The 25528-nt window shown below is 40.5% G+C and overlaps 2 protein-coding genes and 1 pseudogene across 3 annotated transcripts; all 3 read left to right on the forward strand.

Moving 5' to 3' along the window:
• The first annotated feature begins 3055 nt into the window (after window positions 1–3055).
• On the forward strand, window positions 3056–18222 carry LOC126627991 (brefeldin A-inhibited guanine nucleotide-exchange protein 2-like). The gene is made up of 11 exons (XM_050297574.1): window positions 3056–4452; window positions 5452–5769; window positions 5951–6296; window positions 6377–6799; window positions 6897–7186; window positions 7484–7757; window positions 14690–15189; window positions 15280–15601; window positions 15728–16109; window positions 16230–16915; window positions 17317–18222. The coding sequence occupies exons 1-11, from the start codon at window positions 3284–3286 to the stop codon at window positions 17926–17928; spliced, it is 5322 nt and encodes a 1773-aa protein (XP_050153531.1). The 5' UTR covers window positions 3056–3283; the 3' UTR covers window positions 17929–18222.
• LOC126627994 (uncharacterized) lies at window positions 10883–13104 on the forward strand. Of its 2 annotated transcripts, none has more exons than XM_050297576.1 (2): window positions 10883–11021; window positions 11240–13104. In XM_050297576.1, exon 2 carries the CDS (start codon window positions 11808–11810, stop codon window positions 12480–12482), a length of 675 nt encoding a protein of 224 aa, XP_050153533.1. In that variant the 5' UTR covers window positions 10883–11021; window positions 11240–11807; the 3' UTR covers window positions 12483–13104. The 2 variants fall into 2 exon arrangements, with proteins under 2 accessions (XP_050153533.1, XP_050153532.1); XM_050297575.1 differs by having other exon boundaries at window positions 10981–11063; window positions 11282–13104.
• A 546-nt stretch (window positions 18223–18768) lies between the features above and the next one.
• LOC126627995 (probable calcium-binding protein CML23) lies at window positions 18769–19870 on the forward strand (annotated as a pseudogene).
• Window positions 19871–25528: the final 5658 nt, after the last annotated feature.

The following is a 25528-nucleotide window of genomic DNA, read 5'->3' on the forward strand; positions in this document are numbered from 1 at the left end:
CAACATTTTATTAGATGGATAAGGATCCTCGTCGGATCGTCTTTGTGGGGATTCAGAGGATCTTGTAATCATTTAAAATTTAAAATTTAAAATTGAATATAAATAGTACCTAACGAAAACTGACTACACGATGTACGACGAATGGACATGATTACAAGATTCCCCGGATCCCAGCAAAGAGGATCCGGCGAGAATCTTTTTCCTTATTAGATTGAATATGGAATCGGATCCCCTCCGGACCCAAAAAATCTGAGCCTAAGGATCAAATGATTTGGATCATTGAAATTTGATCAAATGATTTGGACCATTGAAATTTGATCCAACGACTACAAATAGAGGGCCCCTCTAAAAGTTATAATAATTGTAGCCGTCGGATCGAATTTCAATGACCCGAATTATTTGATTCTTAGGCTCAGTTCCTTTGGGTTCGGAGGGGATCCGGTTCCATTGAATATCAACAAGGTTCCGCAGACTAGCATTGAAAAACAACATCAAATCTTTTGTACTAATTTTGTGTGTGACCTCTCTATATCCTTTATTACTAATTGACACGTGTTAAGTTCATGACAACGAAATTAAGGAGGTTACTAACACATGTCAATCAATAATATAGGCCACAAAAAGGTCACACACAAAATGAATGCATAATATGCAAGGTTCTAAAAAAGGCTAGGCGCTAGTCGGGCGGCCGGCTGGCGCCTAGGCGGATTTAGGTAAATTTTTTGTATATCTTGTAAATAAGTGCATATTGACACTTATAAAAAAATTATACTTGTATGAAATCCATAGATAAGATAATAAAAGAATGATAAAATGCAAAAAGAGTATCCAACAAGTCCAAATTTTAAAAACACATTAAGCATATATGCCATATAACCATAGTGAGAAGTATTGTAGGATGATACATGTACAATAAGTTCACAATTTAAAACCACATAAAATGCAAAATAGGAGGGAAATAAGGAAATATAGTAATGTAGATAGGAATATATTTTTTTTATTAAAAAAAAAAAACCGCCTAGCCTGCCTAGCGCCTAGCCCGCCTAGGGCCGCCTAGCTCGCCGCCTAGAGTTCAACCGATTTTTCCAACCGATTTGCAAGAAAACGCATTGGGTCACCACCGCTCAGCGCCTAGGCGGCTGCCTAGGCCGTTTTTTAGAACATTGATAATATGAATACTACTTAAGTACTCACTAGTGAGTACTTTATATACTCACTTTTTTATTTTAATCAAATCATATTTTAACACATGTTTTATTGTTAAGTAGACTAACTTTTAAAATCAAGGTAGCATCATCACATTCAAGCCCGGGCCCCCACCACATCCCGGGCTCGACTTCACCGTAGCATGATATTGTTCGCTTTGGGCCCCGACCACACTCTCACGGTTTTGTTTCCACCGTAGCATGATATTGTTCGCTTTGGGCCCCGACCACGTAGCATGATATTGTTCGCTTTGGGCCCCGACCACACTCTCACGGTTTTGTTTCCACCGTAGCATGATATTGTTCGCTTTGGGCCCACACTCTCACGGTTTTGTTTCCACCGTAGCATGATATTGTTCGCTTTGGGCCCCGACCACACTCTCACGGTTTTGTTTCTGGGAACTCACACGAGAACTTCCCAGTGGGTCACCCATCATGGGATTGCTTTCGCGCGAACTCGCTTAACTTCGGAGTTCCGATGGAACCCGAAGCCGATGAGCTTCCAAAAGACCTCGTGCTAGGTAGGGATGAGAATATACATATAAGACTTATAAGATTCACTCCCCTGGGCGATGCGTGATGTTACAGGCATCAATTGTAAATAAGTACATTAATTAACACTTTAATAATCCAATGATCAATAACCACGTCATATGATTTACAAAATTTGGTTTAAATAGTTTGACTTCTTAGCATTATCCTTTAAAAATAATAGATATGTTAATTAATTTTTCTTGAACTTTAAAAATTAAGGCTACTTAATACTACGATCTAGTAATATTCATCTTCACTTGTAAGTGAGCGGTTTTAGGTTCGATTTTCGTTAAAGTCAAATTTGAACCACATTTTTATTAATCTATTGTGAGGTTAATCCCACTCCATCATTCTTAGTGTAAATAATATCATTTAAAAAAAAAATACATGACATATTTTGATTGGACCAAATAAAAAAGTGAGTAAAATTTTCAAGGCTTGTTATATTAACACTCCACATATTGTTGCCTTTTTAGTTAAAAATTATCTTAATACACCCTACATATTTATCCATAATACCCTCCTACCTCACACTCTTAACATACACTTTACATTTTCTATATACACCCCACATTTTCTACATACACTCCATTCTCTTTACATCTTATGTGCAAATACATAATATCATCCAAAACCCATTTGGTGTGAAGCTGAAGGCCTGTGGGATACACCCCACATTTTCTATTTGCTGATGGAAATCTTGGAGGATTGAGACCCCAAGCTACTCCGTTTCCAGCATTGCTCTTCTACTCTCCTTGATTCTGTCCGTCGACTAATTTAACGTGTCGATCATCAACAATAATGATCGTTTGATGTCTATCACATAACCAAAACTTCACGTAAACAAAACTTCACATGAACAAGATATCTTGAAGCTTTCCGAAACATCGATCTCGTGTCCCATTCATAAAAAATAATTGTTCTCAATATTAATGTGTTTGTAGTTTCATTGCTTAATGTTTTGTTCTACAATGGAGGGTGAAATGGGTTATGAGAGTTGAAGAAGATAAATAATACGTTGAAAATGATTTGGGATGTATTTAGAAATTTCTTTATTATTTTTTTTAAACTTAATAAGGTCGAAATTGTCATTACATTATAAGGTACATAAATAATTTAATATTAAATTTTAATGTGGAGTAATGTACGGTGCTAATAAAAAAAAGCCCTTTTTCAACCTTAGACGATTTGAACTCATGGAAAACAAAGTAACAACACTCGATTCCCAAATGTAGCGAAATACCAAAAACACCCATCGAATCCAAACTGCCTTCAACGCAGTTCCCCAGCAGCACAGGGCCATTTCGGTCGTTTAAAATCCCACCATTGGACCTCCCCTTCCAAGAAAAAACGCGATCCAAATCTCAACGTCTCCTTCCCCTCTCTCACCTCTGTAATTTCTCGCTGAAGCTCTCTATGCCACTGAGTCAACCCGCTCACCGAGTCACGAACCCTCCCGGCCCGCCTCCGCAGTCCACAGCCGCAAGACGCTAGCCATTTCTCCAGATCCGGCTCACTGAGCCACACTCGCAGCAAGCTCGGGAATGGCTTCTTCGGAAGCCGATTCCCGTCTGAGGCAGGTGTTGTCCCCAGCCCTCGATAAGATCATCAAGAACGCCTCATGGCGGAAGCACGCCAAGCTCGCCAGCGAATGCAAAGCAGTGCTCGAGCGGCTCAGCAAGTCAAAACCCGACTCGAATTCTGACCCGGACAACTCTGAGCCGGGCCCTCTCCATGACGGAGGCTCCGAAGAGTACTCTCTTGCCGACTCCGAGTCCATTCTCAGCCCCGTGATCAACGCCGCCGGCTCCGGCGTATTGAAGATCGCCGATCCGGCTGTCGATTGCATCCAGAAGCTCATCGCCCATGGCTACTTGCGCGGCGAGGCTGACGCATCCGGTGGCGCAGCGGAAGCGAAGTTGCTCACGAGATTGATCGAGTCTGTGTGCAAATGCCACGATTTGGGGGACGATCAGATGGAGCTTCTGGTGTTGAAAACGCTGTTATCGGCAGTGACATCGATGTCGCTGCGAATTCACGGCGATTGCTTGCTGCAGATGGTGAGGACTTGCTACGACATCTACTTGGGGAGTAAGAATGTCGTTAATCAGACTACGGCGAAGGCGTCGCTGATCCAAATGCTGGTGATCGTGTTCAGAAGAATGGAGGCTGACTCGTCGACGGTTCCGATTCACCCGATCGTGGTGGCTGAGCTGATGGGTCCGATTGAGAAAGCCGATGCTGACGGCTCGATGACAATGTTCGTGCAGGGGTTTATCACCAAGATTATGTCCGACATTGATGGAGTTTTGAACCCTTCGACACCTACTAAGGTGTCATTGCGGCACGACGGGGCGTTCGAGACCACCACAGTGGAGACCACGAACCCTGCCGATTTGCTGGATTCGACTGATAAGGACATGTTGGATGCCAAATACTGGGAGATTAGTATGTACAAGACGGCATTGGAGGGCCGAAAAGGAGAATTGGCGGACGGAGAATTGGAGAGAGATGAGGATTTGGAGGTTCGGATTGGGAATAAGTTGAGAAGAGATGCGTTTTTGGTGTTTAGAGCTCTGTGTAAGCTGTCTATGAAGACTCCACCAAAAGAGGCATTGGCGGATCCGGAGTTGATGAAGGGAAAGATTGTTGCTTTGGAGCTTTTGAAGATTTTGTTGGAGAATGCTGGTGCTGTCTTTAGGACCAGCGAAAGGTACATCACTGCCTCTCATGTTATAATGCTTGTGGTTGGTTGGATGTTGCCATTTCATGTTGAGTGTTTAATTGTCTTGGTTATCTGTTCGGATTTAGCTGATTAGTGATTACATTCAGCTTACTTGCTCTAGATTCCAGCTTTAGCTTCATTATGTTTGTTGAGTATGCTGTTTATGTCTCTATGTTTGAGATTTTGTGCGGGAAGAGGGTTTATAAATAACAGAGATGGTGCAAGAGAATTTGGTTTCATTATTTAAATGATGGTTGGCATGATAATAGAACACAGGGCTAGGCATGGTCCGAGAGGAGTAGGAGAATCGCTAATATGTCAATTTGTAATTGCCTAGCTTGTAAGGCTGGTAGATAGATATGGTGGCTTCTTAGTTGTAGAACTGTAGTTTTACCTCTTCCATATGATCATAAGTAATAGTACATGCGATGCCCTTAGAACTAGGTGACCAGAAATTCATGCTATCATGAGTGTCTGGTAGCTCCTGATCAATTAATTTATTAAAGGACTTTGCTTAGATCTGAAACACGATTCAATTTGGGAGAAGCATATCTCCAGGCTTGCAGGCTCATAATGCAGATATGTCACTCCCTATTCTGAGCAAAACTAATTGGTATATCTCTTGAGGTATTTGAGTGGATCCCCAGATTAGACACATCTGTGCAATATGATACATGGTTTATCCCTGGATGTTGCTATTTTTTAGATCTTGGTTTAGTTTTCTGGCAATGCAATTTACATGCTGGTCTCTTCTGTGATTTTGGTTTCTGGTGTGCGCAAGTCTGTGCATGAGCACAAGACAGCATCTTAATAATGTTCACGAAGTCTCCTCTTGTAGTTTTTTATTTTTCTGTTCAACAAAATATGCACTTCTCATATTCAGGAAATAAAACTTGCTTTCACTATATTCATCTTCTAGATATGTTCAGTTTAGCTAGTTTTTTTTTCTCCTACCTTAAAATCTCTAATGATAAATTTTGTGAACAGGTTTTTAGGTGCGATTAAGCAATATTTATGTCTGTCACTGTTAAAGAACAGTGCTTCAACTCTTATGATAGTTTTTCAGCTATCTTGCTCCATCTTCATTAGTCTGGTGTCAAGATTTAGAGCTGGATTGAAAGCAGAGATCGGAGTATTTTTTCCTATGATTGTTCTCAGAGTTTTGGAAAATGTTGCACAACCCAATTTTCAGCAGAAGATGATAGTACTTCGGTTTCTTGAGAAGCTCTGTGTTGATTCCCAGATCTTGGTAGACGTATTTATCAACTATGATTGTGATGTCAATTCATCGAACATATTTGAGAGGTATGCTATGTTCTTTCCTGTAGAATCCACTTTAAATACTTTCAAATTTTAAAATCATTGAACAATAATATTGATTATCAAATTCAATAGCAGATGTCCTGCACTGTATGTAGGATTGTGAGTTATTGGTCTTGCATTAACAATGCCTTCTTTCTCCTTATTTTTTTTGCCATATTGCCAGGATGGTAAATGGCCTTCTTAAGACTGCCCAAGGTGTCCCTCCTGGTGTTGCCACCACATTCTTACCACCTCAGGAGGCAACTATGAAACTTGAAGCTATGAAGTGCTTAGTTGGTGTTTTGAGGTCGATTGGAGATTGGATGAATAAACAATTGCGTATTCCTGATCCTCATTCTAACAAGAAATTTGAGCCAACTGAGAATATTCCTGAACCAGGAGGTCTTCCCATGTCAAATGGGAACAGCGAGGAGCCTGTTGAAGGGTCAGACACTCATTCTGAAGCCTCCAGTGAGGCCTCTGACGCATTGACAATTGAACAACGCCGGGCTTACAAGCTGGAACTTCAGGTAAGGGCAAATGGTCTGGAATTCCATTAGATTCATCTATGGGCTGTTGCACTTGGAATCTAATGTATATTTTGTGGCAGGAAGGTATATCTCTTTTCAATCGGAAACCTAAAAAAGGAATTGAGTTTCTCATTAATGCAAACAAGGTGGGTAGTTCACCTGAGGAGATAGCTGCTTTTCTCAAAAATGGATCTGGTTTGAACAAGACTTTGATTGGGGATTACCTTGGAGAAAGAGAAGACTTATCGCTAAAAGTAATGCATGCTTATGTGGATTCCTTTGAATTTCGAGGCTTGGAGTTTGATGAGGCCATCAGGGCCTTTCTTCAAGGCTTTAGGTTGCCTGGTGAGGCACAGAAGATCGACAGAATAATGGAAAAGTTTGCGGAACGCTATTGCAAATGTAATCAGAAGGCTTTTACTAGTGCTGACACAGCCTATGTCCTTGCTTACTCCGTGATAATGCTCAACACTGATGCTCATAACCCTATGGTGAAGAACAAGGTGAGTTCACGATTTCACATATACCTTGATTTAATTGGATGACTGAAACAGATAGCTGATTGATGTCCCTCTCTTTCTGGCCATTTAAATTATGCAGATGTCAGCTGATGATTTTATAAGAAACAATCGTGGCATAGATGATGGAAAAGATCTACCTGAGGAGTACTTGAGGTCATTGTTTGAGCGAATATCAAGAAATGAGATTAAAATGAAAGAATATGAATTGGCTCCTCAAATACAGTCGGTGAACCCAAATCGGCTTTTGGGCTTGGACAGTATCTTGAATATTGTGATCCGTAAACGGGGGGAAGGAAATCAATTGGAAACCAGTGATGATCTTATCAAGCATATGCAAGAACAATTTAAAGAAAAAGCTCGCAAATCTGAGTAGGACTAACTGAACTCTCTGATATCAAATGTTTGGCTTCTTATTTGCCATTCCATTTTTATCAGGCCATAATTTCTTCGGAGTCCATAGATTTTACTTTCTAGGAGTTGTCTTATTGACTGAGGATTGTTATTTCTTGCTCGGCATAGTGCAAGTTTGACTATACTAAGATATTGTGCATTTACATTTAGGAATTTGTAATATTTCATATCTTTAGAATGCGGGTTATCTTGTAATCTAGAGTAGCTATTGATTAGAATTTATTCTTAATATATACTTGTATGGCCATTTTGTAGGTCAGTTTATTATGCTGCCACAGATGTGATAATTCTTAGATTCATGGTTGAGGTATGCTGGGCCCCTATGTTGGCTGCCTTCAGTGTTCCACTTGATCAAAGTGATGATGAAGTAGTTATTTCACTGTGTCTGGAAGGCTTTCGTCAGGCCATTCATGTTACTGCTGTAATGTCCATGAAGACCCATAGAGATGCTTTTGTCACTTCACTAGCAAAGTTTACTGCTCTCCACTCTCCTGCTGACATCAAGCAGAAGAATATTGATGCAATTAAGGTTAGCATATTGTTATACTCTACCATAGTTTATCAGGATGTGAATATGCATAAAGATTGTACTAGTTAGTTGTCCTTAATTTTCATGATGCTTTGAAGTAGTCTTATAGGAGAAATCATGTTACTTCGCTAATCATATCATACAACAACAACAACAATTACAACAAAGCCTTTTCCCACTAAGTGGGGTCGGCTATATGAATCCTAGAACGCCATTGCGCTCGGTTTTGTGTCATGTCCTCCGTTAGATCCAAGTACTCTAAGTCTTTTCTTAGAGTCTCTTCCAAAGTTTTCCTAGGTCTTCCTCTACCCCTTCGGCCCTGAACCTCTGTCCCGTAGTCACATCTTCGAACCGGAGCGTCAGTCGGCCTTCTTTGCACATGTCCAAATCACCGGAGCCGATTTTCTCTCATCTTTCTTACAATTTCGGCTACTCCTACTTTACCTCGGATATCCTCATTCCCAATCTTATCCTTTCTCGTGTGCCCACACATCCCACGAAGCATCCTCATCTCCGCTACACCCATTTTGTGTACGTGTTGATGCTTCACCACCCAACATTCTGTGCCATACAACATCGCTGGCCTTATTGCCGTCCTATAAAATTTTCCCTTGAGCTTCAGTGGCCTACGACGGTCACACAACACGCCGGATGCACTCTTTCCATCCAGCTCGTATTCTATGGTTGAGATCTCCATCTAATTCTCTGTTCTCTTGCAAGATAGATCCTAGGTAGCGATTTTTGTGATCTTCGCTAGATTGCTCCGGTCATTAGTGTGGATAAGTATATAAATGGATAGAGATAGAAAAGCAAACACAAGATGTATGTGGTTCACCCAGATTGGCTACGTCCACGGAATAGAAGAGTTCTCATTAATTGTGAAGGGTTTACACAAGTACATAGGTTCAAGCTCTCCTTTAGTGAGTACAAGTGAATGATTTAGTACAAATGACATTAGGAAATATTGTGGGAGAATGATCTCGTAATCACGAAACTTCTAAGTATCGGAGTGTGGTGTCGTCTTGACTTGCCTTATCTGTCTCATAGGTAGATGTGGTATCTTCTCTGGAAGTACTCTTCCTCCATCCAGGGGTGGTATCTTTAACTGGTGGAGATGCACAAGGTAATGTATCAATTTCACTTGAAGCTTACTTGTAGTTTCAGGCTTGGTCAAGCGCGATACAAACCATGTAGTAGGAGTCCTCCAAGTCGCCGAGCTAGGGGGTCTGCTGAAAGAGGTGACAGACAAGGTAAGCAATCAGAGCTCCGACTGATTGTTCACCTTCTCCCCATCTTGCAACAGCATGAAGGATAAAGAGAAGAAAAATGAGAAGAGATGATATGAGATACTTTTGCTTTTGAAGAAGTAACTTTCCACATGCTTATTCTTGAACTGAAATGGAGGGTTTTCTGGTTTCCTCCAGAGTATAAGGCCGACTGAAGAATTTGAGGGTCAAAACAAGTCCATCAAATCTAGAGTACGTTCCACCGTGCTGATATGGGATACTTTTGCTTTTGACAGAGTAATGGATGTATCGGCACGTGTGCTGTTACGCTTGTCTCCACATGCTTCCTTGTATCCTTCGCATTTGCCCTATCTGTTTCTCAAGCAGATGCGGAATCTTCCCTGGAAACATAAGATGTTGAAGATGAATACTCGAGAGCAATGCCAGGTAAGTAATCAGGTAAGGGGTTCCAGGCAGTCAGTTCCTGGCTGGAAGCTTGATTCCAAGTGCTGACTGATTGCTCTCTTTCTCCTTGTCTTGCAGGTAAAAACAAGGCCAAAAGAAAAGACAGGGAAAAAGCATGATATGGGATACTCTTGCTTTTAACCCTGATGATATGAGATATTCTTGCTCTAGTATAGCTTGTTTGCAGAGGTATTATCGGGGGGAAAGAAAGCTGAATATTTCGAAAGGCTTCGTTGGGAGTGCCCTCTCAGATATGATGAAGGGTTGAGCATTTTTGCAGGTCTGCCTGTCCGTTGGGGATGGAGGTCGACATATATAGGAGTCTCCCTAACAACAAGTAGTAATGCTATTCCTTTACCCTGCTCGGTCATAGCACGGTAGTGGGAGCTGCCAGTTTCACATGTTTTAACTCTGTCAGAGCACTTTGAAAAAGTGGTCTGTGGTATCTGGCTCTCGAGATTCGGAGAACGATGCCTCTTCGATTTTTGAGAAAGCAATCATGCTGGGGGTTTGACTCTCGAGATTCGGAGAGCAGTGTCTCTTCGATTTTTGAGGAAGTAATCATGTTGGGAGTCTGGCTCTCGAGATTCGGAGGGCGGTGCCTCTTCGATTTTGGAGCAAGCAATCTTGTTGGGAGTGTTGTCTCGAATGTGAGTAAAGGTTGGGCATGTTTGCTAGTCTACCTTGCCACGAAGCACAAAGGTTGACACACAGGGACTTTCCAATTATCCAGCAATGGTACTGTTCCTTTACCCTCTCTTCGATTTTGAGAAAGTAGTCATGTTGGGAGTCTGGCTCTCGAGATTCGGAGGACGGTGCCTCTTCGATTTTGGAGCAAGAAATCTTATTGGGAGTGTTTTCTCGAATGTGAGTAAAGGTTGGGCATGTTTGCTAGTCTACCTTGCCACGAAGCATAGAGGTTGACACACAGGAACTTTCCAATTATCCAGCAGTAGTACTGTTCCTTTACCCCTGTGGGTAATAATATGGTAGCTAGACCTTCAAAATTTATGTGTCCAAACTTTGTTAGTGCTGTTTCTTTGCTATTCTTTTACCTTTCTTGGTCAGAGCGATGTAGTGGGAGCTGCAAGCTTCACGTGCTCAACTTTGGCAGAGAACTTTGGCAAAGTTATCTGTGGTACCCATGAGCTATTGTTGCGTGTGGGAAGTGGGTGATTGAACAGTAAGATTCATGTGCTTTCTACTTCACCAGAAGTCTTCGACAGAATGCCCATAATTTCTGCAAAGCTGAGTGTGCGTGTGACAGGTGCTGACAAGGCTAGAAAAGTAGGTGCCTCTTCGATTTTTGAGATCGGCCCTCGTGATCTCTGAGCAGCCCATCTTTTGAGAAAGCGAGCGCCCCTTCGATTGATTCGGAGAACGATGCCTCATCGATTTTTGAGAAAGCAATCATGCTGGGGGTCTGGCTCTCGAGATTCGGGGAGCAGTGTCTCTTCGATTTTTGAGAAAGTAATCATGTTGGGAGTCTGGCTCTCGAGATTCGGAGGGCGGTGCCTCTTCGATTTTGGAGCAAGCAATCTTGTTGGGAGTGTTTTCTCGAATGTGAGTAAAGGTTGGGCATGTTTGCTAGTCTACCTTGCCACGAAGCACAGAGGTTGACACACAGGGACTTTCCAATTATCCAGCAATGGTACTGTTCCTTTACCCTCTCTTCGATTTTTAAGAAAGTAGTCATGTTGGGAGTCTGGCTCTTGAGATTCGGAGGACGGTGCCTCTTCGATTTTGGAGCAAGAAATCTTATTGGGAGTGTTTTCTCGAATGTGAGTAAAGGTTGGGCATGTTTGCTAGTCTACCTTGCCACAAAGCACAGAGGTTGACACACATGGACTTTCCAATTATCCAGCAGTGATATTGTTCCTTTACCCTTGTGGGTAATAATATGGTAGCTAGACCTTCAAAATTTATGGGTCTAAACTTTGTTAGTGCTGTTTCTTTGCTATTCTTTTACCCTTCTTGGTCAGAGCGATGTAGTGGGAGCTGCAAGCTTCACGTGCTCAACTTGGGGAGCCCAGCTTTTGAGAAAGCGAGCGCCTCTTCGATTTCTGAGATCGGCCTTCGTGGTCTTTGAGCAGCCCAACTTTTGAGAAAGCAAACGCCTCTTCGATTTCTGAGATCAACCCTCGTGATCTCTAAGCAGCCCAGCTTTTGAGAAAGTAAACGCCTCTTCGATTTCTGAGCAGGCGCCTCTTCGATTTCTGAAGCTCCGTCGAGTGCAGATTTTTATAGGGGCTGGCATTAAGTTCCAAAGCACACTTGAATCTCCACCAGTAGAAGCTTCATTCTTGCACTTCTAAGATCTTGATTTGTCCGACCTCTTCTCTCTTCAACACCTTTGAAAATGTCTGGCCCCTCCGACCGTCGTTTTGACTTGAACCTTGTTGAAGAGGCAGCCCTGCCTTCTCCAGACAACATATGGCGCCCATCCTTCGTCTCCCCTACTGGTCCTCTTACCGTTGGGGATTCCGTGATGAAGAATGATATGACCGCTGCGGTGGTGGCCAGGAACCTTCTCACTCCCAAAGATAACAGACTACTTTCCAAACGGTCTGATGAGTTAGCTGTTAAGGATTCGCTGGCTCTCAGTGTTCAGTGTGTAGGTTCTGTGTCTAATATGGCCCAACGCCTATTTGCTCGAACCCGCCAAGTTGAATCATTGGTGGCTGAAGTGATGAGTCTCAAACAGGAGATTAGAGGGCTCAAGCATGAGAATAAACAGTTGCACCGGCTCGCACATGACTATGCTACAAACATGAAGAGGAAGCTTGACCAGATGAAGGAAACTGATGGTCAGGTTTTACTTGATCATCAGAGATTTGTGGGTTTGTTCCAAAGGCATTTATTGCCTTCGTCTTCTGGGGCTGTACCGCGTAATGAAGCTCCAAATGATCAACCTCTGATGCCTCCTCCTTTTAGGGTTCTGTCCAGTACTGAGGCTCCAAATGATCCCCCTCCGGTGCCTTCTCTTTCTGGGGCTCTACCGACTGCTGAGACTTCTCCTAAGCAACCTTTGTGAAGGCTCCCTCTTGTGTGTTTATTTTGACTCATGTATATGTACATATTTGTAGCTTATCGGGGATATCAATAAATAAGCTTTCCTTCATTTCAACGTATTGTGTTAAATACACCAAAGCCTTCTTCGCTAAGTTCTTTGAATTTTCTTTTGTTGAAGCTTGTATGTTGAAGCTTTCTGAGTGGAGCATGTAGGTTGGGGCAGTGTTCCCTTAATTTCCCGAGTGAGGAAAACTTCTCGGTTGGAAACTTGGAAAATCCAAGTCACTGAGTGTGATCGGCTATATGAATCTTAGAACGCCATTGTGCTCGATCCTGTGTCATGTCCTTCGTTAGATCCAAGTACTCTAAGTCTTTTCTTAGAGTCTCTTCCAAAGTTTTCCTAGGTCTTCCTCTACCCCTTCGGCCCTGAACCTCTGTCCCATAGTCGCATCTTCTAATCGGAGCGTCAGTAGGCCTTCTTTGCACAGCTAATCATATCATAGTTTTGAACAATTTGGATGCGAAGTTATTTTACTTCTGTTTTCTCATGCTTAACCTGTCATCTTGGCAGATATGTAATGCAGCATAATAAGTATAAAGGTTTGCATGGAAATAATATGTTCACTTGAACAATTGTGCAAAAACCTCACATCACCTGTGATCTGTTTTCATCCCTTATTATTTCGGATGTCTGCATTTTTACCCTTCCAATAAAATTGATTCTGAAGTGAAATTGATATCTTAAGTTGGCAAAAATATAAAGATTTGAGTTACTGGTCTTAACTAGAATAATAATGTGCTGTCCCAAGAATGAACCAGGAAAAGAAAGCGAAGAAATTTTCAATTTAGAGATAAAACTGCATAGTTAAACACTTTGCACGGATGGCAGAAGAGTGTTTAGGAGAAGAGCAATGTTTTAAAGAACTCGCCTCGGGGCACGCCTAGGGCCCCCTTGAGGCTGGGTGGTGAGGCAAACACCTCTGTTTTGCTGGAGTAGGCGAAATGCTTTGCCGGAGACGCCGAGGCAGCGGAGGCGCGCCTCAAGGCGCCGTCCAGGCGCCTTTCTGCCCCTTTTTTTTTTTTTTTTTTTTAAAAAAACCACCCAAACCCAAAACGATGCCGTTTGGGTAAGGGTTTTTAGACTCAGGTACAGAATACAGATAACAGATTCCACCCCATACCTTCGAAGGCTTCGATCCCTTTCTTCACCTTCTTCTCCCGCGCGCCAGAGGCCCAGAACACAGCCGCTGTCACCCCAGGCGCTGTCCTCTCCCAGTCGCCACGCCGCCGTCACCACGCCACCGTCTCCACACCGTGATCACCCCACCGCCATCGCCACAGCACCATCAGGAAGCCCAGAAATCCCCAATTTAAGATTAGGGTTTTATTGTTTAGGCAGCCGCAGAACAGAATCGTATAACTTGTAGTTGTAGGGCTGGGTTTTATTGTTTGGGGCCTTTATAACTTGTAGAACTTGTGAGTTGTGATAAAGTTTTATGTGTTTAGGCAGAAATGAATTGATGCTTCTAGTGGAATTATTTTGTTTTTTTTCTTTATTTATTTGTAAACCTTTGTGTGGAATTACTTTGTATTTTTTCTTACTTTGTTTTTTTCTTTAATAGCATGCAGTTAGGAAAGATTTTGCTTAATGTGTTGTACTTTGTTTCTTTAATAGCATGCAGTTAGGAAAGATTTGGATGAATGATTGTTTTCTTTGTTTGTATTACCTTTTGAATGATGAATTTGGGTAATATTACCTTTGAATGATGAATTTAGATGATATTATCTTTTGAATGACTATGGATTTGAATGAAAAATTGAGAATGAATGTTTATTTTACATAGTATTATTTTTTATACAATTATATGTATAATACATAAACATATATATTAAAAAAAAATTATTCCCGTAAGGCTTCACCTCACACCTCACGCCTCACGCCTAGGCTGGGCTTCGCCTCAGACGCCTCGCCCACGCCTCACACTTTTAATACATTGGAGAGTCATGCATGTGCTTGTATCGTTATCTGTGAAATAAATATGAACATGGTGTATAATTGATGTTGTGTAAGTTACAACATCTGTTTCGATTTTGTGCTCCTAGGACTTGCTGACAGTCTCTCATAATGTTACTTATGCACCATCATGTGACAGGTTCGGCACAGTAATATGCTCAAGTGCTTGTGCTTTGAGACGAATCTAACATTTTGTTTGGTCATATTTTTCATAGGCAATAGTGACAATTGCAGATGAAGATGGGAACTACCTCCAAGAAGCTTGGGAGCATATTTTGACATGTGTTTCTCGGTTTGAACATCTACATCTCTTGGGAGAGGGTGCTCCTCCAGATGCCACGTTCTTTGCTTTTCCTCAGAATGAGTCAGAAAAATCAAAACAGGCTAAGTCAACTATCCTTCCTGTTTTGAAAAAGAAGGGGCAAGGAAGGATGCAGTATGCAGCAGCTGCTGTGTTGCGAGGTTCATATGATAGTGCTGGTATTGGTGGGAATGCTTCTGGGGCGGTCACATCAGAACAGATGAACAATTTGGTTTCTAATTTAAACATGCTAGAACAAGTTGGTGAAATGAGCCGCATATTCACACGGAGTGAGAAGCTAAATAGTGAGGCAATTGTAGATTTTGTTAAGGCACTTTGCAAGGTCTCTATGGAAGAATTGCGATCGGCATCTGATCCTCGAGTTTTCAGCCTTACAAAGATTGTTGAGATTGCGTATGGATCACCCTACTTCAATCTTATTTATGTGCTTTGTAAAACAAAAAAAAACTGTAGAATTTGACCTGAATTGTTTTCTTGTAACAGGCATTATAACATGAATCGCATCAGGCTTGTGTGGTCTAGCATCTGGCATGTGCTCTCTAATTTCTTTGTGACAATTGGCTGTTCTGAAAACCTGTCAATTGCCATTTTTGCTATGGATTCTCTACGCCAGTTGTCAATGAAATTTTTGGACCGAGAAGAGTTGGCTAATTATAATTTTCAGAATGAGTTTATGAAACCTTTTGTCATTGTTATGCGTAAAAGCAGTGCAGTTGAAATACGTGAATTGATCATCAGATGTGTTTCACAAATGGTATTTTCTCGTGTCAACAATGTCAAATCTGGATGGAAGAGCATGTTCATGGTACTAGAATATTCCCAGTCCTTATTTCTTTGTGATACGCTTAATTCTACAGGCGATAAAAATTAATTTGATTTTATGAATTATTCTTGTTGCATACTGATAGTTCTCCATTGCTATGTTATTCAGGTCTTCACTACGGCAGCTTATGACGACCACAAAAACATTGTACTCTTGGCCTTTGAAATAATTGAGAAGATTATTCGAGACTATTTTCCGTACATTACTGAGACTGAAACCACTACCTTTACCGACTGCGTGAATTGCCTAATTGCATTTACCAATAGTAGATTCAACAGAGACATTAGCCTCAATGCTATTGCTTTTCTTCGATTTTGTGCTACAAAACTTGCAGATGGAGGTCTTGGTTCCACATCAAAAAATAAGGACAAGGAGGCTTCTGTAAAAATCTCTCCATCTTCACCTCAAGCCTGGAAAGGTGGAAAACAAGAAAATGGTGAATTACCAGATAAGGACGACCATATCTATTGCTGGTTCCCCTTATTGGCTGGTAAGGATACTGCTAAATTGGTGCTAATAAACATAATGTTCCAGAGCGTTTGTGTTAAATTTTTGAGCTTTTTAATTTATCACACTGGGAAAGAGTTATTTATTTATCTTCACTCTGCAGGTTTATCTGAGCTTAGCTTTGATCCTAGGCCTGAAATCAGGAGGAGTGCCTTACAAGTACTGTTTGAAACTTTACGTAACCATGGTCACCTTTTCTCACTACCTTTGTGGGAAAGGGTGTTTGAATCAGTGCTATTTCCAATATTTGATTATGTGCGGCATGCTATTGATCCTTCTGGGGAAGGTTCACCAGGGCAAGGGACTGATGGTGATGTGGGCGACCTTGACCAAGATGCCTGGCTCTATGAGACATGCACATTGGCACTTCAATTAGTTGTTGATCTCTTTGTCAAATTTTATACCACAGTCAATCCGCTATTGAAGAAAGTTTTGGTGCTTTTAGTCAGTTTTATTGGACGACCACACCAAAGCTTAGCTGGTATAGGTATAGCTGCATTTGTGCGGTTGATGAGCAATGCAGGGGATCTATTTTCTGATGAAAAGTGGCTACAAGTGGTTTCATCATTAAAAGAAGCAGCCAATTCAGCGCTTCCTGATTTCTCTTTCATTGTTAGTGGAGATAGTATCATTAGAAGCCACGAACATGCTTTGAGCAGAGAAGAGAATGGAGAGGCCACTGTGTCTGGCAGGAGGGATGAGGATTCAGAGAGATTGAGGACAAACCACCTGTATGCTGGAATATCTGACGTCAAGTGCCGAGCTGCTGTTCAACTTTTACTGATTCAGGTAATTTCTACTCCAATTACAGGTGTTGGATAGGTTGGACAAACCACCTTTACATTGATTATAGGATGCAGCTTGGATATGTTTGAGTTGGCATGAACTCTAGTCTTTTTCGTACGGACCCAATTGAAAAACAACCCAATATACAGGGACCAAATTTGAAGTCTTGGAAGTATATCACAATAACCATTTCTTTTGAATTTTATTGTTTTGCTATCCAGTTACAGTTTTTGAAAATAGAAAATGCTGGAGTGACAATCAATTTGAAGATAGGGCAAACCTTTGAATGCCTATATGCATGTGTGCATTGTGCGAGAGTGCGTGATATATACATGTTTTAAGATATTTACATGTTATCATGTCATTACGGTTTCGTGAGGTTTGTCTTTCAATATATTTGGCAGGCGGTGATGGAGATTTACACCATGTACCGGTCTCACCTTTCTGCGAGGAACACGTTAGTCCTTTTTGATGCTTTGCATGATGTTGCATCTCACGCTCACAAGATTAACACTGATACCACTTTACGAGCAAGGTTACAAGAATTTGGCTCCGTGACCCAAATGCAAGACCCTCCACTGTTGCGCATCGAGAACGAATCTTACCAAATATGCCTTACATTGTTACAGAACATTATAGAGGATACACCGACAGGTTACAATGAGGCGGAGGTGGAGTCCTACATCGTGGACCTCTGTAGAGAGGTTTTACAGTTCTATATTGAAGCTGCCAGCTCTGGAAAGGTATCTGAATCATCCAAGGGGCAGCAGCACCATTGGCTAATTCCTCTAGGTTCTGGGGGACGAAGAGAGTTGGCTCAACGTGCCCCGCTTATTGTGGCAACTCTCCAGACTATCTGTAGTTTGGGAGAGACCTCATTTGAAAACAACCTGCCTCAGTTCTTCCCCCTTCTTTCCAGCTTGATAAGTTGTGAACATGGTTCAAATGAGGTCCAGATTGCCCTCGGTGACATGCTCAGCTCATCCGTGGGGCCTGTGTTGCTTCGGTCATGTTGAACAGGTGAGATAGGGGCCTGCATTTGAGATGTATGATAATTTTACCCCAAGTCTTTGTAGTCTTCATTTTCGTATTCTTTTTTATTCGTTATCGGAAATATAGTTGGATAGTGTGTATGAAGAGTTAGTAGCAATGTTTTGGATTTGATTGACTAGTGCTTCTGAACCTTCTGTAGTCTTATCTGAGAGTAGCTCCGTTTAGAATTTATACATCTCTTCAGGAGTTTTGATGTTGTATGCTAGTCACATTTTTTGTTTTACGGTAATCAGACGTGGACTCAGTTCGTCTTCCCAGTTCGAGAGTACCTTTTTTGTCAATGTTTTGTGAGGACTTGCATGAAACATGGTTATTGTCACTGTGACGTCTTGATTTGACAATACAATGTCGTGTGAACATATTTAGCAGTCGCTTTTCATTGTGTCGTAAAACCCAACGGAAATGCTTGTTCGTACACAAGATGACGGGTAATGGGAAATATTAGAATTATGATGGATGAACTTGGTAATGCATCTCATAAATCATCAAGCATGAGATACTTGATGATTTGTATCGTGTAGAGGTGAGATTTGAGCACATTATTTCGGGTATGAGGTAAATATTCTTAACCGTTTGAATTTCGAGTCTCAAGCTCCGCAAATCCGTGATGTGGAACTTACATTTAGGGTGAAATAAGTAAGTGAACAATGTTTGACAATTTTCCAGAAAACACCAACCGAAAGTCAATTAGAGACCTCAATTTGCGGAGGCCACGAGTGATCGACAGTGATAGTCTTACCGGCACTTGTCGAATCATATAAAACCCAGCTGGCATCCACCAAGCCAGGTCTAATCAAATCATTTCCCCCAGCTTATAATTCAAAGACTTGGCCCGACTCTCTCTCTCTCTCTCATATATATACATATAGGTGCAGTTGGGCTTCTAGGGTTTGTAGTCGTAGAGAAATTACAAGCTCACAAAAGCTACCATGCAAACCTCAACTGGTCACAAAAGCTACCATGCAAACCTCAACTTGTCGCTAGTCAAGTTAGCTCGAGCAATTTGCACTTCTTTATGCTTTCAAGTTTGAATTTTCTTCTGTAATTTACAACTCAACACTACTCTTCTACTGTATTTTGCAAGAGCCAATAACTCTACCCTCTCTTATCACACAATTTTGTCAGCTACAATGAGTTGTATCAGAATTTTCTTGGAATCAACCATCCAGAGGATGACAAGTGGATGCAAGAAAAGAAAGCCACCAAAACTTTCTTCCATCTTTGATGCGCCAGCAGCTGCAACCTCATCTTTTGCAGCCATGGAAGTCTCCAACCAGTTCAAGCAAGTGTTTAAAGTCATGGATGCAAACGGGGACGGGAAAATCTCCCCTCTCGAGCTGAGCGACGTGCTCTCGTGCCTCGGATACAAGAAGTCGATCGCCACAATGGAAGCTGAAGGGATTTCGAGGGAAATGGATTTTAATGGAGACGGATTCTTAGACTTGGATGAATTCATTACTGCAGTGAAGGTCGATAGATCAAGAAATAATAGTAATAATGTTGGGTTTGGGGAATGAGGAAGAAGAGTGTGAACTCATGGATGCTTTTCGTATTTTCGACGCGGATAAGAACAGGAAAATTTCAGCCGAGGAGTTGCAGAAGGTTTTGGTGAGCCTTGGATGCCAAAAATGTAGTCTGAAAGAGTGTAGGAAGATGATTAAAGGGGTTGATAGGAAGGGAGATGGAGCTGTGGATTTTGAAGAATTTAGGTTGATGATGACAAAAAATTATGTGAGTTGAATGAAGATCAATTGGAGTCCACTACATGAATCGGATTTAAGTTAGGCTGCGGCTAAATCATGTATAAATTAAATGGAAAGAAACTTAGTTTTGATTACGAAGATTTTAGAATGCATACTTTTGTATAAATTGTTTGAGTCTTTTCCAAAGAAAACGGGTTCATCACTTGATTGTGTGTGTAGAGATGGGTGGAAAAAAAATTCTCGAAAATCCCAAATTGAACTGAAAAAATCTCAATCCCAAATCAAAAATTTCCCAAACCGAAATTCCCGAAATTTTTAGAATGCTATCCCGAACGGATCCCGAAATTTCGGTACGGGATTCGGGATTGGCTTCTGGATATTTCGGGAATCCTATATCGAATTGAAAATATATAATATTAATTATATATATATATTTATACATATATATTATATATATTATTCTTTTATAATTGATGCTGTAGTTTCTAATTCATGCTCTACAACCTAGAATGCCCTACACCTTGCATATTTTTCATGTTCTGTTTGATATTCATTTGGATTTTATTATTGTTGCTGCCATGACTGATGATTTCAGAAGGCTTGATTCTTTTGTCTCTCAATAGATTGCAAAAAGGGTTTAATTAATTTGAATTTTGACTTTGATAAAAACAATCAGACATGCCAGTGTTCGATTAAAGGGTAGTGTGAATGAAATGAAATTCCTAGTTCATGAATGTGTTCTTGAATTATATATTTGAAGAACAATTCATAATTTCATATTTCAATTTGGAATTCCCGATTTGTCCCGAAATCCAGAAAATATTTTAGGATTCCCGAAAATTTGGTTTGGGATTGGTCTTCGAATTCCCGTCCCGAAAAATTTTGGTTTGGGATTCAAGATACTAGTTTCGGTATGGTATCCCATACAAAACCACCCCTAATTATAGCTCTTAAGAGCAAGTGGTGGATTGGTGGTGGATATAATGAAAAATAAATATTTCTGAAAAGGTTATGTCTAAAAGTTTATAAGAAGGCAGAATATGCTCCCCACCACAATTCCCTCCCTTTCTCCCTCTCTTTTTATTTTTTATTTTTTATTTTTTATTTTTTTATATATTAATTTTTAGAAAAGGAACCAGCTAGTGGCCGTCACAGCAATCCAATTTTTCGATGGCCAGGAAGACTTACAGAGACATTTCAGCCTTCCTTGGCCACTATTGGGCAATTCACCAAACCCAAAACGTAACGTATAAAATACAGACTTGAAATTCACCCTTAACACTGAACCACCCCGCTATGGTTTTACTTTCTCCCTCTTTGACTGCACTTCTAGTTTCTTGGACTCTCTCTCTCTCTCTCTCTCTCTCTCTCTCTCTCTCTCTCTCTCTCTCTCTCTCTCTCTCTCGTTGGACGGTATTGTCCATAACATGGGTCCTCCATCTTTTCTTCAACTATGAGAGATTATTCATTAGTGCTTGTCAATCGGGTTGTGTGAATCAAACAAACAAACAAAACATTGTTAGATGCAGTTTTCCTGAGTTGACAAGACAAAACATTGTTTGGACTTGTCAATTACGGACAAGGATTGTCTGCCCTCCACTTCCGGTGCCCTCCTCGTGCCCTCCTGTTTGTGTGGTCACGGTTAAGCCACGTCAACATTTTATATTGTTTTTTTTATAGATATAATAAGACAAAAATGAATAATAATATAAAATGTTAACGTGGCTTAACCGTGAGCACACAAAATAGGAGATCACCGGAAGTGGAGGGCAGACAATCCTTGTCCATCAATTGCGAACCAAGGTCACCTTGTCACAATAAAATATTTGTGAAAAAACCCACTCTTACAAGTTTATTGACATTGGGATACAGGAATTCAGATGCACGATTTATTGGCAAGAGTTTTCAGTTTATATGAAATACACCGACGCATGTTGAAAAACCACAACGGTTAAATATGATTTTTGGTTCTGAGATTTTTTTTTTAATCCTTGATTTTGTCTATGTTGACGGTTGCAGGACATTTGTAAATTGACATTAAAAAACAAACATAAAAGGTAAAAGACAAGGATAAAATTGACGTATTATAATAAAACGCATGCACTAATGAATTACTGTTGAAAATGCTGTGGGTGGTGAATGCCCACAGTGCCTTTGGTAAAGTTTTTCAATACCCTTACAGTGCCTTTGGTAAAGTTTTTCAATACCCTTACAGATTGGTTTTCAACATTGGCAGATGAATGAAAACCTTGGTAGATGAATGTAGACTTTGGAAACAACATGATCCTATTTTCAAAGTCATGGGATGAAAATTTCAAATTGTAATAGTGCGAGTTGCTATATAAATAGAGCACTCAACTGCAATCAGAATATACAGAAGAAAAGAAAGAAAAATCAATAACATCATCTATTCCTCCGTCTTTTATTTGTCATCCTCTTGTACTTTAATTACAGTGTGATACTTTATATCTGTTTCGCTCCATTCACTAAAAAGGTTATCCCTCTAACTTTTGACATATTTATAACACGTTATCAGCACGAGTCTCTAAAATATAACTATTTCTCATTCTTCTTCGCCGAATGCAAATCATTTCTCTTCGCCGAACGAAAAAAAAAAGTGTTTCCTCTAAGGTTTTTACTGTTCATCTTCTTCCTCTTCCTCAACTACGTGATATACCCTCGCGACGAACTGTTTGCTCCATGTCTGCTTCTAGTTCTCAACCTAACAGTTACATACATCTTTGATTTCTTGTTTGGTGTAGATATTGATTACTAAACCAATATTTATTTATGTTAATTTACTGCAATCCAAGATGGTGCGGTACAATCACCCATCTTGAACTGCAAATTTAATCTTACTGCGATCCAAGATGGTGCAGTATCATCGCCTATCTTGGACTGCAGATTTAATTTCATTGCAAATTTTAGGTGGAGCGATATAATCTCCCACCCTACCATGTATATTTAAATTTGCTTACTGTTTAATTTCATTGCAAATTTAGGTGGAGTGGTATAATCGCCCACCCTGCTCTGCGTATTTAAATTTTCCTGCTACTTGAGGGTGTGGAATAATCGTCAATTCTATGTTATATTATTTCAATAAGAATGGTGCGGTACAATCGCCCTCCTCATTCATCTTGAAAATCTCGAGCCTGAAGTTTCGAGTGCTTATCATTTTGGCCTGAAGATCAAAATGAAAAAGTTGTAAGAACCAGAAGTTCTAACATTATATTCCTCCAGGAATACATATTATTGCAAGTTCTTACACATCTCATTTTCTTTCAAAAAAGAAAATGGTGAACTTGGCGAAGCTTGATTATGCTGCCCTGGACATTACCGGGAAGAATTACCTTACTTGTGTACTGGATACCAAGATCCATCTAGAAGCAGGGAATCTTGGAGATACCATCAGGGAAGAGGACATCTCATCCTCTCAAGAGCGAGCGAAGACTATGATTTTTATTCGTCGCCATCTTGATGAGGCAATAAAGAGCGAGTACTTAACGGTTGAAGATCCGTTAACTCTTTAGAATGCATTGAGAAACAGATACAATCACCAGACAACAATGATTCTTCTAAGAGCTCGCTATGAAAGGACTTACCTAAGGATCCAGGATTTCAAGTCAGTGGCTGAGTACAATTCTGCGTTGTTCAGAATTAGCTCTCAGATGAAGCTCTGTGGGGATACTATTCCTGAGGAAAATTTGCTGGAAAAGACTTTCAGCACATTTCATGCCTCTAACGTGCTCCTGCAGCAGCAGTATAAAGCACGAGGCTTCATTGAATACAACCAGTTGATATCTGTGCTCTTGGTAGCTGAACAGAACAATGAGCTCATGATGAAAAACCATAATTCCCGACCTACTGGATCTGCACCATTCCTAGAAGTGAATGCTGCTTCCCTCAAAGTGAATGCCACATCCTCTGGTGGCGATAATCATAAACGAGGACGTGGCCACAAGCGAGGTCGATGGAACATGAAAGGTAAGAACCATGGTGGTCAGTTTCATAACCAGGTTCCAAGGCATAATTCAGGGCCGATCTTTAAAAATGTGAATCACCACAAAGGCAAAGCTCACATGAACAATGCTCACAGGAACTCTGAAGGAGCCTGCCATAGGTGTGGTGGCAATGAGTATTGGGCGCATACCTGTCGTACCCCAAAACATTTGGTAGATCTATATCAAGCCTCCCTCAATGAGAAGGGTGTCGATACCTGATAAGAGCATATTTACGCCACTTAGTTAGCTTGTTTTCTTGCATTTATTTTGTTAGTTCATAGTTATTTTAGTATTTTAAGCTATTTTCGTGTGTTTGTAGGTTCAAAGGGCTAAAGTAGCAAGAAAGTGCATTTTGGAGCCTTTTGGAGCAGTTTTGAGCTTGGAATGGATATCACATGCATGGAGTAAGGTGGATGGACGAAATTGAAGACCAAAAGAGACTAGGATTATGCTGAAGTTATGAAGGAATTAATTCAAGAAAAGGAAGTAAAAGATGCAAGCAAGAAAGAAGGAATGTTAGCCAAAGTTACCTTATTTTGTCCTAAACTTTCCTAATCCTTCACCATTTAATTTCCAGCTGCAAGGAGGATCTTTAATTAAATTAGGAGACTTAATTAGACCTAATTACATTCCTAAAAACTCCTTTTCTCTTCCTTGCTGCACAAGCCCTTTCCTTTCCCCCTTTCCCTTGCATGGCAAAGGATTTCCCTTTCCTTTTCTTCCTTGTCGCACCCTACCTTCCCTTTTCCTCTTGGGATTCTGACTTGTTAACCTTTTCTTGGAGGATTTGGAGTATTAAATCCTACCCAATTTAATTCCTAGCCATGCTTTCCCTTCCCCTATAAATATAAGTCCTTGCCGCACCATTCCAGGATCCATCAACATATCCATTCACTACCATTCACACTTTCAACCATTCTTCCATACAAATCACCATCAAACCTTCACCCAACCTTTGTGCCATAACAAAGAGAAGAAGGAGGACCCTTGGAGTGCTTGTTATTCAAGTTTGGATTGCTGGATCATTCTTAGGTGTAATCTATCTTGATTTCAATGTTTAAGTTTGTTTATCTTTGTTTGTTAACATGAGGAGCTAAACGCCTTTTTAGCTAGGGGGAATTTCGAAACCATGAACATATTTGCATTATGAATTGATTAATTCTAGTTGTGATTTCATAAAATGTGAATGCAATTTGCTTAACTGTTTTATTCAAAACTTATTCTTCTATGTTGATGAAGGGGGCCTACTTAGTTTGCATGCTTGAATCTGGTGCTAGAATATAAGGGAGTTTCACATAATCATTACAAACTTATATTCACAAGTAGTGAAGGTCGCTGGTCACGATCACGTTAAGTTAAATTCCTGGCATGAGTATCATGATGTTATAGTTACGAATGCTTTATCAATGCTTATGGTTTTCATAAAGCTTAATGATATTTGATTGTATCTCTATTATGATGTGCATATAGGGGCTATTGAAGAATAATTTGGGTTGATGATGCGTATCCCATCCAATTCAATGATTTAAGGAAAATCTGAGGGTTAATTAGTAATGGCACGGTTAATCTAGGGCATTGTCATTCATGGTCTATCGAAAAAGCAACTGGAGATCGATTTGTATGCAAGTGTGTCATATGTGGAGAAGGACCCTCTAGCTAGCTTATCATCCATCCAATTCACCAATTTCGTCCAAACATTGTTTAAGTTTACAATCTGCTTGTTTTTACTTTAATTTTGTCCAAAACCCAATCCCCCTTTATTTGGTTGTGTCAATTTTCATCCAAATCACTATCTAGTGTCTAGTTTGAGTCTATTTGATTGTTTTGTGCTGTTTTGAGTCTTTTTAGTTTGTTTTGAG

This window comes from Malus sylvestris, chromosome 7 (assembly GCF_916048215.2).
Source record: "Malus sylvestris chromosome 7, drMalSylv7.2, whole genome shotgun sequence".
NCBI classification, from domain to species: Eukaryota; Viridiplantae; Streptophyta; class Magnoliopsida; order Rosales; family Rosaceae; genus Malus; species Malus sylvestris.

What these genes read in the sequence shown, in the direction of transcription:
- LOC126627991 (XM_050297574.1), top strand. Translation starts at nt 3,284, where the DNA reads ATGGCTTCTTCGGAAGCCGATTCCCGTCTGAGGCAGGTGTTGTCCCCA. An exon ending in GAAAAAGCTCGCAAATCTGA is followed by an intron (nt 7,187 to 7,483) that starts GTAGGACTAACT and finishes GCCATTTTGTAG; the next exon opens with GTCAGTTTATTATGCTGCCA. An exon ending in TTCAACTTTTACTGATTCAG is followed by an intron (nt 16,916 to 17,316) that starts GTAATTTCTACT and finishes TATATTTGGCAG; the next exon opens with GCGGTGATGGAGATTTACAC.
- LOC126627994 (XM_050297576.1), top strand. Translation starts at nt 11,808, where the DNA reads ATGTCTGGCCCCTCCGACCGTCGTTTTGACTTGAACCTTGTTGAAGAG.